Below are 19,375 nucleotides of genomic sequence, written 5' to 3' on the forward strand. Positions count from 1 at the left end.
TTAGCACCGGGATGTGAGTTACTAACGCAATTCGCGCCAAGTACTTCCAACGTACCAGTTGAATAAATACGAGGAAATCGAGGAGCCAAGGAAGTAAATATTTAAATACCTTTTCAGTCACGAATCGAGCGGTTCCCGTGGAACATTTGCTAGCTGTGGTTGGTTGAAGAGTAACACGATCTCTTGGATCCAGTCGCTTTTAATATCTCTTGGGCTTGTTCACGATTTTCGGAGGACAGCACTAACTCCCGTCGAGGAATTAAACACTTTGGAAATCGACTGTTACGTACAAAATAGAGAAGTTTGTAGTCACGATTTAACTATGATCTCCGTTTCCGTGATTCATACGTAGTGTCAACTTCTCACAATAGTCGTTTATTCGTGTCAATATTTTCCGCTTATATACATCGAATAGAGTATAATCTGTTTACAGTTTAGAAGATCTTAGACTTGAAAAACTGATGAAGTTTCACTAGTATAGATATTTGTAACCCGACGGATTGTTCATTCGTTAATCTTTCTCGACTATCCACGGAAAATGATAAATTATTGAAAAACACAATAATCAACGGATACAAACAAGTAAGAAACAATAACAAGGAAAAGCACGGAAATAGGCGGACGTGGATGACGCATTGGACGCGAAATTTGTTGAAAAATATTTTGACAAGTGTTTGACGTTCAAATTCGCAAGGCAAACCGGACGAAGGCCTTCGCAACGTTTTGACTCGGAGCGTCGAGAAGAGACTGGCGAACGCCTTTCTGCCTCTGCCTGGGACATCGCTGGGCATCCCTTTCCACCAATGACGAGGCTTCCTTACTGGTCTCACGGAGAGACTGTGAGTACCTTTACTCTTGATAGGTTACCTTCGAGTTAACTCGATAGGATCGTAAACGTGCGCATGCATATAAATCACTCTTTCGATCTTGGAAGTTGCAAGAATTTTTGGACGAATCTCGGTAACGGAGTCGACCGAGATCTGCCGTCGAGAATCCAGGAAGTTTACGAGAAGTGGTCTCGAACCGATTCTATTTCGGAACGGATCCCTTCTTGCCGTGTAAATCTATTTCATTTATAATTCACTGTATAAATCTATTCTAAAACAGAAATACTTGTATTCCTACTTATCAAAAACATGCTAGAAAATAAATACGTATCTTGTATAAAATAATTGTAACGTTCCTTTTCTGTTGTTCAAAATTAATTATGTTTAATATATTCGTATTTGTATTGTTTAAATAGCATTTGCAATGCTTTCAACATAACTAAAAAAGTTTGGGCACAACTAAACAGTTATATTTAAACTATACTGTTAGTTGCTTTGTATGATCTTTTGTTTTATATGTGTAGCGTGGTTTTATGGTTATAGGAAAAACTTCTAAAAAAATTTATAATACAGTGATGGGTGTAAATATATCGCGGATTTTGTAATTGGAGTCGTTTCGGCACTTTGGTTATAAGTGGGCTGCGAACTTTTACGGATTTACAGAAAATTTGAAAATGTAAAAATGCACGGAATATAGGTAATATGTAAAATTGCAGTTTACTTATAACTTTTAGTACTATCTAGTTTATATTTGTATCTTCTTATATCGCTACTTGGCATTGACAGTGGCACACACTCAAAAAATGTAAATTCTAGAAGGAATGTTTTTAAAAATTTACAAAGAAATCTTCGTACGTCATTTCAAAGATATTATAAGGTTGACTTAACACAAGATATGCCGATATTCGCGAAAGCAGTACAACCTTCCACTTTTCGCGTCACAAAACAAAAACGAGCTAACAGTTGTAAAACTAAGGCTTCGTTGACAGCGGCATAACTACCTTTGACGCAAAACTACTGGAATTATAAGTATGCCGTTTTACACGATAAAAGTAAAAACATAATACAAGACTTTTATTCGATAACAGCAAATATGAAATTTTTTGAGTTATGACACTGTCACTGCTAAGCATCAATAAGAAATTTCTTCATACATAAAAGAAATGGTCACCAAAGATATTCAAATTTGACCAACGATATTGGAGCGCATCGAGTGACCAATAAGACGTTAGATCGCATGAGACGCATCGCAGATGCGCCGCGGATATCGATTCGTTGCGATATATCGATTGCGCGAAACAATTATTGCCAGTGCAGCTGGACGCGTGATACCTGGCACAGGTTAGAAGTGTGCCGAATCGATTTAGAGAACGTGTTCCTTCTGCGTGTACCATGGAAAAAAGCGGCGACTCTTTTCTTCACGGTGCGTTATTGTCCACGAGCGAGTGCAAGATCGAACGTCGATAACTCATTTCGATGGCTGGACGAGTGCCGCCGCGCCGTGCACGCACAATGCCGCGGTTCGCGCAGTCGAAAAAAGGTAATTCAAGTTACACGATCCTTTCGACCTTGTATCTGTGTGTTCGTTCGTTGATCGCGCGTGACCCATGGCGTCTTCCTCTTCGCGATGGAACGCAAGATCTCTTATCGAGAGTCTGATCTCGATCGTGTCGCGGTTTTCAAGGGAATGACCATTTAACCTTACCAAACTCGAGGAACCAGCCTTGACGCGACGTTGACGGGTCGGTTAAAGTTTCAAAGCGATTCTCGTTTATAGATTTTCCCGCGATTTCTCTTATCCTACGTTTTATCTACAATGTCACTCTTTCCAAAAGGTACGATCGTTTAACCTTACTAAATCCGGAGGACAGGCAGCGCCACGATGTCAACATTCGAGTTGACGTTTTGTCTTGGTTATCTCTTGCAAATTTCACTCTGACGTGACATAAGTTACATTACGTGTATTGTGTATTGTTATGGTTTAGCGAGTATGGTCGTTTAACCTAAAAGAGCAAGGTGGATTTCACGAAGTTTGACAGGAATGTCGAGGTTTCGAAAGAATGATATTATACAAGGTTTTTCTACGAAAGACGCTATCGATAATGTATTATTCAACGTTTGCGATTCTTGACCACGGGAACAAGGAATTTCGAGGACCTACATACATGCACAGCGTTTGTTACCTGGTTGGCATTGCGACGTGAAATGTTTCACAGGTATGTACGTATATGTAATACTTTAATGTTGCATGCGTCTCGAGTTATAATTTCAGGTTGTCGATGTGCGCGCTTCATAAATGTTTCATGACGCTAGGATTGAATAGAATCGTCTTGCAACTGCGTTTCGGAAAGTTGCCGATGTCTTCGCCAATGTCGATTAGCATGTGCTTGTTTCGAAATATGCGAATACTTGATCATTATTCTATATACATATCGAATTGTTCTTTTCTATACAGCAGCTACTTATACAATCGTTAGCTGTTTATTGGGGGAACAATGTTTCATGCAAAATAGTTTGAAGAATCGAAACTATAGTTGAAGTTAAAACAAAATTTCTTTACAAATATAAATTATCTTAGTTGAAGCGTAATCTCTATGACGATATTATGAGGCAAGGGTCTTAGAACCCCTTTTGATATATACAATTATGTACCTTAACAAAGACAGTGGTGCTAGCGACCATATAAGTGGATACAAGTATTTCTGATAGCTTAACTGGAATTATTTTTTGTTTATGAACATAAATATATTTCAATGTAATTAATATATATATATATATATATTATCTTCTTCAACGTTATATTCTCCGACGTAATTCTGCAAGCTTTCTAAGAACATTGAAGAATTCTGCGGATAAAAAGCGTCTCGTTTCCGTTGGTTGCGGAGCAAGTTCGCCACGTAACTTTCATCGAAACATCTCGGGTGTAATTAGCGAGCGGGAACGAGCGACCTTGTCCGGACAAGATCTCGTCCGCGTTCACGATTCCATCGATCGTCCCCGGGGCCACGAGGACTTCTCGGTTTCTTGCGTCACGTCGTTTCCCTCGGTCGCGCGGATTCTTCGAATCTCGGGGTCACTACTTAAAAAGAATCCGCTCGATTTGGGAAGCGGATAACGACGCGAAATGGTGGGGGTAAGAAGCGCCCTCGGGTGGATTTGAGCGCCACTGACAAGTGTTTCGCCATAAGGCGACTGGAGTCGAGTGGCCGGTAAAAAAGAAGTTAGCTGGCCTTTGAGGGCTCGAATTTCCTCCGAGTTCGAGTTCGGGCCATTTGGGCTCGAGGTAGCGCCTGAAATTCAGGCTGATTGCAAGGCACTTATACATACTACCCTTTTTAGTTAAAATGTCCCATAGACATATTGAAATATTTGACATTCCCTGTATTTTTTTTACTCGTTAATTTTGCTTTTCTCGTATCAATATGATTCTAAATGAATATTACTGACATATAAATAATTTTTAAATATTTGATTTTAGTATTTAATACAATTTTACTGTTCTTTTTGTCATTCTTATCCACGTTCTTATTACGAACAAAATATCTTCAAAGAAAGAAAATATTTGACGAGAGGATGTTCCTGTTATTCCTGATTTTTGTCGTATTTTGAGTGATAGGATTTCCCTTGAGTTCACTTGTACCACAAATTTACATCTATTACGTGTAATTATATCTTGTTAGGCTATGGTTACAGCAGCAACGTACTCCGATGAACTGTCGTTTCAACGAATATGTTAGAACAATCAAATCTTCAGCAAACATATTAAATGTTAATAGATTCCTGCGAATATATGTATTTCGGTCTTCAGATACATATGTATTTGATACATGGAGAACAATTCTGCAGAATTCACATTCTCTGTATCCATAGCCGTATACGCTCACTCGTTTCATCTAACATTTTACGATCCAATTTACAAGATATTTATTTTACGAACACATGAAATCTTCTTTGGCCTTGTTTTATCATCGATGTTATTTTATGTGTTTGGAAAGGAAACGCAAAGTGCTTATTCGTGTTCCTCTTTGTCGTACGAGCGTGTTTCCAGAGCGCAAGGTTACGAGAGAAACCGACCACGATTGAGTTTTCACGTTATGTGGTAACACGTAACGTGTACGAATTACCGCTAGCCAGGATACATTTGCATGCGCGACGCGCTAGTTGCTCCGATATCCCTGACAATGACGAACGTGACGCAAATGACAGATGCATGCTTGTAAAAGCCGGCTCATTGTCACGCAATGTGTACGACCGTTTAAATTGTATCCAGAGTTTTGTACCTGTCGAACGGGACCGCCGACTGTACAGAGAATAATCAGAAACGCGTTGGTTAACGGATTCGCGAATATGAATTGGCTGCTTTGGATGTCTTCCATTGCCGAAATACTCTAGCGAATAAAGTAGAACTCTATTTATATGAATTTCGTACGTTTCGCCTCCTATGAATTGAATCCATCTATTCGAGTAGACACTGATTTCAGCTGTTCTTTTCCGCTACAGGTTCGTATAAACGGAGTTCCATTATGAACATTTTTTGAAGAGAAAAAGTATTATCTCTACGGAATCGAATATCTCTGCAGTGAGAATTATCGCGTAGAAGAAGTTTTAGAATTGAAAATATGCGAAATCTTGTCGTTCCACGAATTGCGTTTCGCGAGTCGTTCAAAGTCAAAGTTGACTTTGAAAAGGAAAATTCCAAGTGGCGGCGGCATCTCAAAGGATAGTCACGCGCGGTTGATTAGTTGGCGCAAGAATGTTGACTGTGCAAAGCTGCGCGTGGGAAACCGGAGCGTACGTCGCGGAAGAACACGCTAAGAGAAAAGTTGCGATTCACTTATGATCAACGCTGTTTGACGCGTAATCCGTCACGGACGATCGATGAAACAAGATCACAAAGAAGAAAACATTGAAAACGAAAGTTGCCATGACACCGTTCCGCTCGATATGCAGCCGGATGTTCAGTTAGCAGCGATAGGACTTGAGAGTCATGTTTTATAAGAATCGATTAAATAAAGAATCGCAATTTTTTCAAATTTACAAGGAAAGCTAGTCTACGCTAATACCATCGTCTTTAGTACGATATAACAATTGCTTACGAAGGAATTCGTATACTTTTGTAGATACTTTTTATGGATATACTATATTTGAATGATCATATTGGTCGATTTTGAAACAAATCTCGGAATATATATGAAATTTATAAGGCATCTAGTACAAATATATATTTGACAGAAATCATGTAATTATTCGTTGTATTAATAAGTCTGAATATTCAAAGAGACATTTTCCGATTGCTTTCAAATTATACCACGACAGTAATGGTAGTCGTGTCTCATTACAGTACTAATGAAATTTCAAAATATTTTACACGTATAACACGCATGGTAGAATGTACGCACATCGAAGTTTTCCACGTTGAGTGTCCAAATACTTTCCACCGAACCACTGTAAGAAATTCGCAAGGTAGTCTCGATAGGCATCGGTGTGATACCTGTGGTACCATTCCCAACGCTATCAGCTAGGAATCGGTGGCTACCGCTTGGTACATAGTAAATTCTTTGGAGGCGAGCAGGCGACCGGAGTCCACACGGTGGTCGCGTTCTAGAAGACGTGCGCGAGAGAGCGAGCGCGGACGCGACAAAAAAGAAACCGGTCGAGCTTCTTCCGTTTCGCGAACGGGGGAGCATGGAAGGGTCTCGCGAGTTCAAACTTGGCGCGAGCAGCTCTATAAATGCAGAAAGAGAGAGGGGAGGAGAGTGAGAAAGAGAGAAGAAGCCGGACCTCTCTCTGGTATCGGTGTGGAATGCGAGAATCTGCACGGCCTCTGCACGAATTCCTCGTGCGCCCCCGAGGGCCGAAGCAGTCCTTCCAATTAGAGCCAGCACACCGAGTCCAACGGGATCTTTGCAATATCCCATCGTATAATCTCCGTTTCCGAGATAACAAACAGAGCTGTTATAAGCGTGAAATAAATATCAGTTCGTTCGCGGCTTATCCGAGGTCAGATCGAACGCGCGAACAACCACACGATCGGTTTCTGTTAAGGTGCATCCTCACAAGGTATTTGCGAACAGTTCGTAACAGTTCTACGTGTGTTCGTGGTCGCGCTATCTGCCCGCGAACGCGTTCGTGCTGAGAAGTTATATTCACGGTTTATGAAAACAAAAATTGAAAATTCTTTCGCTTGTCTTTTCATCAAAAAATCCACGTCCTCTTCTCGGTTAAAGTAAGCGATCCCAATCTCTCGAACAGTAGCGATAATAACAATTTAATTTTTATTTCGGCTACCCTTCGTACTTTTTGTACTTGAAAGAATCATACGCTAACCTAGTCGTTTCGAACGCTACAGTTTTTCAAAGTGTCTATACTGAAACCTTCGTGATTATGTTAAACCTTAAACCTTCGAGTTAAAATGTTCGCGAATACGTTCGATAGTGAGCAGTCGTCTTAAGTCGCGACTTTGTTGCTCAGAGTCTCGAGCAATGAAGCAACTTTTTCAGCGATAAAGCGTTCCGAGGCGACCGAATCGAAGGTTATCGACGATAACTCGTCGTCCTCGCGAAAGAAACCGATCTTTTCCCGGTGTCTAACAGGCGTTCGTGCAATGTCGCCGCTATAAGCGGAGAGCATTCCGAACCGGAGAAAAATTCCGACTGATTGCTCCAAGATCGTACTTGTACGGTATACACGTGCAGGATTGCGAACGTCGTCAGTGGATGAGCTGGTGCTCGTTCTCGCGGCTACGTTTTAGCGCCTGGAGTGCAGAGGCCGAGTTACTGCCACGTCGACGATAAGTCAGTCGAACCACGGTTTCCAGTCGAAAGAGTATAACTGTAAAGGGATGTTTCCTGCTTCGTTTCCATTCCAAAGAATCGCCTTCGCTGTAAAGCTTATTTCTTTGACCGAAAATTTACACGAATTGCTTCGTGCAACGCACGACCGAACTTGATCCACGCATGGTTCGAACGTTGCTTCTACGAGCTTCAAATGTCCATGCGCATCCTTGCAAGGATACGAAACACGTGCGTAGCTACGATATTTAGAGATAGCGACGAGCGCGTGGCATCGGATCAGTATGCACGCAGGAAGTCTACGGTGAACACCTGTGGCCTGTGGCACAAGGTGTTGCCGCCGACGTATCGGTGACTCTTGCAGGGCGCTTTGCCTTCATTATGCATTCGTTTAGACGAGACGCGCCACTGTCGTCCATACTAATTGCTCCTTTACTGCACTCGGTGTTTGCAAACGTTGTTCGAAACGCGAGATAATACCATGAATGAGAGTATTCGGCCTTTGATCGCACAAGCATCGAGCAACCGTAATTTGTTTCCAACGATTCGATCGTCGAGATATTCGATCACGAGACGCTATATCGATTCGATCGTTTCTTTCGATCGAATTCAATCGGATTACCATTGGCGTTGAATCGTCGACGACGGATTTGCCCGGTGAAATCGTTCCTCTCGTTACAACGCGATTCTTCGAATTCCTCGGGGCATGGGGCAGCCGCCTGTTTGCATGAGTTCAAGTATGACTTATCGAAGGTAATCGAATCGATGTCGATGCTCGAGCACCTTCCGGGTTAGCGCATTGGAATGTTGTCGCTTCAATCGGACATATTGGCCACACGTAGGCGCGGTGTAGATCCTTTCAGACCCGATTGCCTGCCTGCATTCTCTATCGAGCATAATGACGAGCGTGGTTTTTTTATCTCTCCGTCGTGTCATTGGCTGTTCTTACGCTTTCGCCATTGCCAACGTTGCTTATGTATTCGCCAGATATTCGAATGGGACGATCGAATGGAACGGTCGTAGCTGGATTTCCGGGATGGATTCTCGGTTCTTCGATCATCCGGCGAAACGCGTTTTCTCGACGAGTTCTTTTTCGACCAGTTTATTGCACGCAACAGTCGCTCGTTTCTTCATACTCGATCCCCTCTGTGCCACGAATTTATGCCGTTTGCGACCGATATCTGCACGATGGATCCTCCCTCAGGGATCGAACGATCGTAAAAGTCTCGTTAGAAGAAAAATATTAAGGCGGTCGAGAATGGTTTTACGCGTTCGATCGTCCGAGTATAGTTTCGCTAAAATCTAACGACCGCGGAGAGATCGATTAATATCGCATAAATTGGAACCGAAGGTAATCTTCCGGCGAATTTACTACGCGGACGCGTCAACGAGAACGAAATGCCGTGTCCCCGGTCGTATCTTTCGCTCATTCATCTTACGATTATGCGCGCCACGGATAAACAACGATCCTTTCGACTAAACGGTTTTTAAAGCGGTGACCAACCGGTTCCCGCTGCGAGCCGGCAGATCTTCCAGCTCGCCTATCGTCGCGACTGAGTTACTCGCCGAGCCGTGCAATAAATAAAACCGAACGATCTAATTTCAGTTCCGTGGAAAGAGGAATTCGCGAGCGGCGACTTGGCTGTGCACGCGCGCATCGATCACCCACGTTATTTGACCGTGACTTTAATAATTATCCGCGCAGCAAACCATCTTCCGTCATGGCTAAGCCCTGGGATGCTTCGAGAGGAATCGTTGCGCGAGCGGTTCGAGCCTTCCACCTCGCCGATTTATCGTCAATAGTTTCTCCGAATGATTGATTCGACTAATCATCGTTCGTGACCGGTTCCCTCGAACCGAATAGGGAACGAGCAATTCCCCTGACAAGTTATGTTTAGGTCTTGGGTTAATGCATCGCCAACTCGAGCACACCCTGCCAGTCGATGCGTTATAACCTTTTTAATGTGATCTCCGATGACGTTTTCCATCGACGCGACCGAGTGTGCGCGTTCATTATAAGCGCACGAATATTAAACGTACGGAGAGAAAGTCTCGGGGATTGCTATTAACGCGATCGAACCGAGTTGCTTTCGACCCGACGATACTATGCAACGTATCTCGCGTTTACAGCGATACTCTTTTTTCTATATTCTACCGCGTGGAAAGATCGTTTGCGAAAGAATGATTAAGTTGCCGCATTAGCTGAGACTCGCTACGGAATCGATCAATTATCGAACAATGACGCGATTTGCGGGCTGGGCCAGTTATCTTTAGGTCAGGATACTGTGTGCACAACGTCAAGAGGCTGCCGGTGTGGAATGCTGTCTCCTCCGTTCAGGATTCATAGTCAATACGCGTGTATGGCCAGAGATTGCGGTCTCTTCGATTGGGAGCGAACCAAAGTGAAAGATCTCGAAAAGGAAGGCGATTAAGGGGGAATGGGGGACCTTGAGCGCGGTCAGCCACTGCGAGAGCTCGAGAAACCAGACGGCGAACACTGGAGTTGGGTATGCGCGACCGCCATATTGTTGTGACTACTATGCCCTGACAGAGCTTGACTAGCCACCCACACTCACAACCGAGCGCAACTCTGGTCGCCGAGAGGCCAGCAGGCTCACCTGATGGAACGCGGTGACACGACCGCCTGCGCATATCTCTTGTTCCTTTTCCATGGACCATTTATCATTTCTCCCGATTATCCGATGCTTTACGTAACAAACGGTTGACGTTCACTCGGGTTAGAAACGCGTCAACCGATCGTTGGAGACCGAATCGACACGGAACTCTGTGTTCTCGGGAACCTTGATCTTATATCGGGTTCTCCTTTTGCTGCCACGATTTCGTAGCTCGCGGATTAAATTAAAATATTTGCTTGGAAAGAGCGGTATGGGTGGTTCTATTTAAGGAGCGGCAAGGTCGGAAGGCGAACGAATCGAAACGGTGAAGGGAGGAATGTCAACGATTTCGCGTTTCGTTCGGTAAATACGGCGAAAAGTTAAACAAGCCGGTTGAAAGTAACGCACTGACGATGTGTATTTATCCATAGGTCGTAAAGTCTCGCGTTTAATAGGATCCTAAAAACCTGGTTCATCGTTAGCCTGTGCAAAGTAGCTGCTACTTGACCAACTTCGGTATGCCTTCCTTGCCTAACCTTCCTTCGCCTTGCCTACTTGCTACTTCTTGAATTATTCTTAACGGTTTCGTTCTCACACCCACCGACCGCGATCGAGCATCCACTTTCGAGGAGTGGTGCTCGCCGATTATCGATCGAAAGGAGTTTCCTTATTTCTTTTCGCGGCTCGGAATCGCCGGTCTTGGAATCTCAAAACGTTAAACCTTCGCGCGTACAATTTCAACTATGAAGACGAAATCGCCCGCAGCTCCTTGCAAACCACTTTCCCGAGAAATTTAACGAGCAACGGCTGGTCGCCACGCACACACGTTGATCCTCTGTATGCAAAAATTAATGACCGCTCCGCTCGCTTTTCCCCGGCGGAACTTCAATTATAAATGAACCGTCGGAATCCATATTTAGAAGCTGCAGGCTAGTCTTTAGCTTTCCTCTTAGCATCCTCTCCTGTGTTAACGCGCTGGCTAAAATACGAGACGCGCACGTTGGTTACCCTCGCGCGGTTCGCGAGAGGTGCGAAAACATCTCGGTCGTACACCATTTACTGGATCACGAGGCGCGCTGCACCGAGTAATAATGCACCGAGTGTAAATGATCGCGCGTACGCCCACGATAATCGACATCCGGTACATCCAGCCTAGCAATTACCGCGCGCCTTTTCTACAATAGGAACGTTGGATTAAAAGCCGCTGCCGCGATAGCACGCGCTTCAAACGAGTCTAGTTAACCCGGCGACACACGGTACATAATTCAGAAAGTCGGAAAATAATGGCGAAATATTCTTTTTTTTTTTTTTTTTTTGTCAGGAATATACTGATAGGGTAGAATATATTTTTCTATTTTGTAGTACCTTCGCGTATAATTTAAGAAAATTTCTGTCGTCAATCTATTTCTGTATACCTTACTTAATGCTATGCTTTGAACTTTTGATACAGAATTACCTTTCAAATGTCATTTTGCAAAAGAAATCTAACATCGTTTTATGGGAAAAAGGTGAAACATATGTACCGCGTGAATAACTGTGAGCGACAGTGTATCGTGGTATGAAATACTTCAACAATTCTCGAGTTAATGGTATTTTCTTGTTGCATGTGCTTGGTGTTGTTAGCTTCTATTTATACCACCTCTTTTGTTGTAGCGTTTTGAAACTAGAGAAGATTTCTTACAATACACGCTCGGTGTTGTTAATCTGCGGTATATCGTTGGAGGTGGTGGATAATACGTGGAATTTTAAACCTTGTCCTTCTATAAAACATTTAGAATACGACTCGTCCTAACTTTCTCTTCTTATCTTCGTACTTTTTTTCGATTATGGAGATTTTTCTTCTGTTTCTCATTTATATCGATAATTTTACTTCATTTCTTTACAGCTTCCTATTTACATTTTCGTAATATCCTACAGCCTTTATCCGCACATTACGTATTCCACTGTTTCATCCATAATGGATTAACGCTACATACTACGTTTCTAAGCGTGTTTCGTAACTGGGGTCCATAAACTCCAGAGTTCATTCAACGTTCATCCAGCTAGTTGAGAGAGATATTTTTAGCGTGTTTAGAAGAGGTCGTAAGAGACGGTCGCTAGCCACGCCGATCTCCATGCCTTCGATTTCCCACGTAAGTCTCGCGATACTCGCGATCCATCTTTGGCGGACAATGAGTAGCAGCGGCGGATCTGCTCGGCGTGGATCGAGCCGAGGCAGGAATTCCTCGTGTCGAAGGTGCGCCCAGGCAAACACGCCTTTGTCTCTCGCTCGAGAGAGTTGCCTCCGTTTTGAATGCTCGCTGGCGTGCACACGCGCGAAACCGGAGAACCTTAGCGGTGCGTAACGCACCGAGATTAATGCGTAACCTTTATGAAGCGCGACGCGACGCGACGCGACGCGCCGAGCGGCGAGGCGAAGGGACGCGTGCGTGGGCGTGCGTGTCGCGTATTCTCTCTGCCCTGGCGAATTCCTTCGCCACGTTAGCCTTCCTGCTCTCAACCTTTGCGCACAGAGTTCAAACGAACTCTCTCTGGTCGACTTCTCGTGTCGTTCGAGATAGCAAATTCCTTTTCTCTTTTTATCCTTTTCTTTTTTTATCAAAGGTTAAGGTCGCATCAACTGCATAGTTATTAGCCAAAGGTGTGTAGCAAGCGAAGAAGATAAAAATTTCGTAATCTTTTTACGCCACATCTTTGAACAATTTAATAGTTCAAAGATGTTGAAACAATCGATATTTCGATATTTTTAACACAGAGAGACGAATCAATATTTATTGTTTCGTTTCTTAGTTACTGAATTTAATTCAATGAATTTGACGAAGACAAGCGGATTACGAATTTTATTAATTCCGGCATCACTTTTAAGAAGTCGTTTCAATTTGTAGTTGTTTCGGGGCCACATCGTACGATATGTTAGAAAGAGAGAGAGAGAGAGAGAGAGAGAGAGAGAGAGAGAGAGAGAGAGAGAGTGTAGGACCAGTTGATTCATTTTAATGAAGCTGATTCGTTTGATAGCAGATAAGAGTCACGTATTTGCGAGACGAGAAACTTGGCAATTAAAGGAAATGCGGGTCAACGCGAATAGCGATACCGGCGCTAACATTTTTGCGCAGTTAGCACTGTTAATGGACGTAATCGACTGATTCGAGCGATTTTAATAGAACCCCCTCCCAGACATAACGCTTAATTGTTCTGCACTGACCCCGAACGCGTGTTTTAATTTGCCAAGCGGAACTTTTTCCAACGTCAAAATAGACAGCAAGAGAACGGCGAAGACGTCGCTTTATTCTTACTTACCATTTGCATCGAATTTGTTTTCCTTGCCCGGCAATTCCTGTCGTTCTGTTTTTCCCGCGGCGTTTGCCCCGCTGTCGTTCGATTCTTTATTCCTGCGAAACAAGATAATTCTTATTAATCAGAAATAAATAAAAATAGTCCTTATTAATCGAGCAAGTCGTGTAAGAATTTTAATGGTTGTTTGAAATTAAAGGTATTAGGCTGTGGAATATGAAGTGTCTGATAGTTAAGCCACAAATATTGGTTGTAAGGAAGAGAAAAATCTCAATCTTAAAATGATATACGAAATGATCTACAAAGATAAAAATATTTGTTGAAAAAAGAAAGACGGAGATCTCGATGATCGATGCAACAGAATCTGACATTTAATACGTTACAACCTAATAACATTTTCGTATAGGATTGTATTTCGTGCAGACACGTAATTGTAACGAAGTCAATGGGATAGTCCGTGCTGTTTCGTTTCCGCATATCGAATCCTTTTACGTTAGCTAAGTGGGCAGTTAACTCTCTTTACGTAGCACGCCGGGTAAAATGACCGAAATCTTTCAAATGGTGTTTGGAAGTATACCATTACTCAGCCTAACTACAGCCCTCTGAAATTTCACCCTTTCACTTAAACACGCTTCGTTCGAATCCAGCAGAATCTTTTGGAATGTTAATCGCACGCTTTCGATTTTATTGTATCGCTTACCGATGCCACGTGCGTGATCGATTCCATTTATTCATCGTATCGGTTTCGTGCCGATCAAACGGCTCGAAATTAAATGGAAGAAAGACGTGTGTAACTTGCAAAAACACTGAACATCCAATACTATTAAGTTATTTCATTTAACTTGTTTCGTTTCGCATTATCGACTTTTAATGTAGCATCGTTTCGCATCTGCATCATCGCCTTTTAGTTGTTTATTTTCCTAATTAATTAGTATTTAATTTTTACGCCCTTAACGTGCAAAACTTTTCATTGATTTATCGGCAAAAATAATTAACATCTCGTATTGTTGTCGAAGCAATGAGTTTCTGGTTGATCATTCAATGCAACGATTAAGAAAAGACGTTCGAGATCGGTTAATGGTCCATTCGTAATCCTGCAAGAATCATTTAAGAAGAGTAGTTCTTTGGAAAAGAATTTACGAGGCTACTTAGCAAGCAGAGAAACATTCCTATAATACTTTATTTAAGTGGCGCGTACATTCCTATTCCTATGAAGTTACATCCTATTCCAATTCCTACGAAGATACGTTATCTTGAAACTTTTCTTCGATTTTCCAAACAAATTTCTCGAGAATACACCAACGAACATTAACGTACATTTTCCCAATTCTCTATCAAGCTTTCCACAAAAGACCAAGCAAAGCTTACGAAACGACCTAATAACTCAATTATGCATCGAGCGAGGCGTGGTTCGATCGTGCTATAAATAAACACGAGTAGCGTTTTGCAAGCATAAATCGTGGCGGGCATGTTAATCGTGGCAAACTAGGGAAATGCAGGGCGGAAGCGCAATTTGTTCACAATTAAAGAACCTCACCGCGTGAGGTTTCTCGACGCGATCCATAGTTGGGAATTAATGTACTGTGAACTGCTACCTACTTAGACTGCTTCCTACGTAAACACTGTGAATAAGATAGCAGATCGGCGCGAAAAGCGTATTCCGGTAAAATCTAGTAGATGGTATACTTTGATAATTCGTAGTAAGATATCGAGACCAGTTTTGGAGTAAAATCAGGCAGCTGATCGGAGGTATCTCGCGACCGATCGTTGCGTACGAACACTACTTTTGTTCCCTGTTTCGAGAACTGGTTTCGCCAAGTTGAACGACACGTTTATCGCCAAACATATTGTTCAATCCTAAAAAGTTCCACCTCGTTCAAATTCGTGGATCGACACCAGCAAAGTGTGACAAGGATCGTTCGCTACGACTGCTGCGAGAAATTGTTCAACTTTGCTGTTCTCTTTATTTCTTCTTCACGGTCGTATCTCTTTAGATATCTTCTTTCTTGGAATACTTCGCTCGCAAAAAGCGCGGCATATAGAAAAATGGAACTAAGTATTCCATTTAAGATATCACGATCGAGCTATATATTTTTTAAACTACGTGTATTATAATTTGTAATATTGTGTTATTACGTTTATTGTTAAAAGAAAAATCCGCGTTGAAACGGTTCAAGTTAAGTCGTCCGTTAATTCCCATCTTTGGGCTATTTTCTTTTTGCACGTTTTTCTATTCTTAAACAATCTATTGAGCTTCAAGATGAAACGAAAGAAACGTAGTTTCACGTTGGAACTTTATACGCAAAGATTTTTTTGAAAAGTTAAAAGAACTTTTGTCTATAGAAACGAATGTGAGATTGAGATACTAGAATTGAAGGAGCGCAGCAGAATCCAGAGATAAATAGCCTAATGTAGTCGCGTAATGGTACTACTTTAATCATAATTATAGTGAAAGTTCATTAGAAAGGAGTCTACCGTGGGCAGACAAGTTATACTTTAATCAGTTAAACCGGGAAGACGAGTTAACTGGTAACTCAATTTGTAACTCAATATCTTCTAGATATAATAATGGTTTCATTTAAGGATCCCTTATCTTTTTATCTACCCTTTCACATTTCTGAAAAAGATTCCACTATAACTTACATTAGCACGAACTAAGATCGACCTAATTGATTTGTCCGTATTTATTCTTATTTTCCTGATTAAAGAAGTGTTTGTTTAACACATTCGCTGCTACTGACTATGCTACAATGCTGCTAACGTAACTATTGTATCATGTTTTTGAGTTCGTGCATTTCGATGAAACACAGAACAGCGATCAATGTATTAAAATAATATTTACGTACATATATAAATAACATACTTTTTGAAATCAAAATATTTCACATAAGAAGAAAGATGTAGCTGCAAAGGACCAGCTGTACCTTAGTAGCTGCGAATATGTTAAGGTATGACCCGATTAACAGGTTAAAACGCAACGAAGATGAAGACTTGAAGACTCACGGATTCGTATATTCTAGAGAATTCGTTTCCTCCTCTTCGCCAATCGTCGCTAAATTGCTCTGCCAGTAATAATCTCCGTCGTCGCTTTCTTCGCTCGTGTCTTCCTCGTCCATAATTTCCTTGTTGTTTTGGGTACAGCTATTCGTTAGACTATGCACGCTAATATCGTTACACGATCGATAGGAATCTTCGCTTTCGCTGCTTTCTCGTCGTCCAAGTATATCAGCTGTAACCGGTGAACCAAATTGATCCAAATTCTCGCTTCTAACGTCCTTCTTATCGTCCTGTTCATCTATCGGCTCATTAAACTTCGTAACCTGTTCTTCTTCGTCGTCAGAATCTTCTATTTCAGTTGAAATCGTAAGTGAAGTCCTGAGCTCTGGTTTAGGTCTTACCGGTTGCTGATAGTTACTGTTACTTACATTTATTACCTTCGTCCTTTCACTATCATCATTTCTTCGTTCATCATCATTAATTTTACATTTACTCTTCTCCTCGTCGTCCTCGCGCATCGTTAAATTCGCCCTGCGAGGCGAGAACGCTTTCGCTTTCCTTATCTCGATTATCTCCAACACCTTGTTCGTCCTGAAGCCTTCGTCCTCTCGAGGATCATAGTCCTCCATAGACTCGGTGTCATCCGTTTCTTCGATTCTCTTCTTCTCCGAATCTCCAGATTCGTCACCGAAACTCTTCGATAATGTCGAATTCATTTCTAAATCTCGTCTGTCGTGAGTCTTCGATCTGTCCTCGAGCTTCGCCCTGACGACAACCTCGTCCAGTTTGCTGCTGGTGATGTCAGCGTTGAGGCGCGGTGGCTCGTCGTCCTCCTCGAAACTCGTTTGCCTGGACTCGGGTAACAAGGAGGGTTTGACCTCGGTTCGGGGCACGATCGTGGGTGGCGGCGGCGGCGGAGGTGGTCTCTTCCGTCTGATCTTGACGTCTCTTCTGGGTAGCGGCTTGGGCGGTAGAACAGGTGCATCCTGGCTGTCGGAAGTCTCGATGGAGGACTGGTCGGACAGTTTCTGGGAACGCGAGTCGACGGCGCGATCGTTGGTCGGTTGATTGACGCTGATCCTGTTTACGTGATTCCTCGCCGGCAGAGGCGGAGGCGTCCTGTCCGAACTTCGTCCGCTGGACGTCTCCTTGTGCTTCTCCAGCTCCTTCGAGGAGCTCGTTGCGTGGAACTCCTCGTGGATGCTGTTCACGCGCTCGACGAGCTCCACGTCGTCCTTAATTGGCCTGAAATGCGTCGTCGAGTCGGCGGCCAGATCGGCCGTGTAAAAAAGATCAGGTCTGGCTTCGTGGCCGTAGCTCAACGGCGCGTCCTGGAAGCTCAACGGTGGCTGAAAGGTGATCGTTTCCTCGATCAGCACAGTGTTCGGTGCCACTACCGCGGTGATCTTTTCCACTTCTCCTCGCGACTCCACGTGGGTCACTGCTTCCGAGTTGGCTAGACGGCGAAGCAGGTAATCGGGAGGGTTTAACGAGTAATCGTCCAGGTTCTCGAATGGACAAATTGCCTTGGACAGTTGCGAGTCGCGGTCCGAGGATCGGTCGAAGTCTTGGTCGATTCGTGAGAATTCGTTGGGCTGTTCGGAGGTTGTGGAAGCAGTCGAGGCAGTTGAAATTGTGGATACTCGATCCGAGGTTGAAAATCGATCGATCACTGTTGACATCGAGCTGCCTGTGTCGTCTGACGTGCTTCCGTGAGTCGAGCCACATTGCGACCTGGCGTCTACGTATACCATCGCTTCTGGAGGTTCCTGCGAATGTACAGACATTAGTATTCGTTGATCGTATCGAAGAAAAATAAGATACATCGCTTAAAACGACTAGAGAATCGCTACCGAATCGATGATTCTATTTCGCCACTCGGACGGATTGGCGCCAAAGTGGCAACCACGTGCTAGATCGACATGATCTAGTAGATCTGAAAGTTTAAAACGGCCATTAAACGATAATGCGATCCTCTAGTCGTTCCGAGCGTTTTATTTTCATCGTTACTTCACCTGCTTCGATTTCGCGAATTCGGGCGAACGTTCCTTGGGCGATCCCTTCGGGCTTTCTTGAACGGATCCATTGCTTTTCGGGGAAGCCTCGCAGCTATCGAACGGACTCGACTTGCTGTCGAGCTGATTGGCTAGCTGCGTGCTGGGTGATCCATTTTGAGAACTATTTTGCGAACTCGTTTGCGAAATAGTGTGCGAGCTACTCTGCGACCTGGATCCGTTCCAGGATTTTTTGACAGGACTCGGGTTCGCTTCGCCGTCGGCCAAGCCTCGAGCCTGCCTCAACTTCCGCGGCGGTACAGGCGGAGGCGCCGATGGCAATTCGGGCGGCACTTTGTTTTTCTCCGGTGAACTCTTTTTCTCAGCGCTCACCACTTCGGGCCTGAGCGCTCCTCTGCACCTAACCATTAGCTTGATAACTAGCTGTGACTCCTTCAATCGCCTCACGCAATCCAACCGAGTCATGTGTGTCACTGGTACACCGTCTATCGAGAGTACCTGGAAAAGAGACGCGGTAACATGACCGGTGTGTGCGCACGTGAGATGATGCGGCAAGCTCGTTTCTTGCTCCTGTTCTTTCCTAGAAACAAACCGCTTCTCCTGGGAATCGTTACGCGGCAACTGGGTCTCGAAAATTATAAACGTCGTTCGTGACACGGAAAAGTGATCAGTTCGTTCAATCCACCCTCATAATGTTCGTTAAAATTACTAGAAATCTAAGTCTAATACCGAGCGAGGAGCACACAACGAATTAAGAATGCTTTTATCTTTAAACATACAGGTTACAAAGAAACAGAACACCTGGATATTTATCTTATTTAGCGTATAGAGCATAAGTG

The 19,375-nt window shown here is 43.3% G+C and overlaps 1 protein-coding gene and 1 long non-coding RNA gene across 4 annotated transcripts in view; one reads left to right on the plus strand and one right to left on the minus strand.

Moving 5' to 3' along the window:
* The window catches only part of bbg (PDZ domain-containing protein big bang), a 59,546-nt gene that overhangs the window by 29,302 nt on the left and 10,869 nt on the right, over window positions 1-19,375 (minus strand). For both annotated transcript variants that reach the window (XM_069115798.1, XM_069115797.1), the window contains exons 3-5: window positions 18,537-19,034; window positions 16,528-18,290; window positions 13,531-13,622 (exon numbers count right to left, since the gene is read on the minus strand). In XM_069115798.1, the coding sequence (XP_068971899.1) occupies window positions 13,531-13,622; window positions 16,528-18,290; window positions 18,537-19,034 (2,353 nt within the window). The remainder of the gene's footprint in view (window positions 1-13,530; window positions 13,623-16,527; window positions 18,291-18,536; window positions 19,035-19,375) is intronic.
* LOC138181175 (uncharacterized) overlaps window positions 1-19,375 on the plus strand; it is a 164,189-nt gene that overhangs the window by 5,992 nt on the left and 138,822 nt on the right. For both annotated transcript variants that reach the window (XR_011173460.1, XR_011173461.1), the window contains exon 2: window positions 118-3,043. This is a non-coding gene — a long non-coding RNA (uncharacterized LOC138181175). The remainder of the gene's footprint in view (window positions 1-117; window positions 3,044-19,375) is intronic.

This window comes from Bombus flavifrons, chromosome 6 (assembly GCF_040668555.2).
Source record: "Bombus flavifrons isolate JBK064 chromosome 6, iyBomFlav1_principal, whole genome shotgun sequence".
In the NCBI taxonomy this organism is placed as follows: domain Eukaryota; kingdom Metazoa; phylum Arthropoda; class Insecta; order Hymenoptera; family Apidae; genus Bombus; species Bombus flavifrons.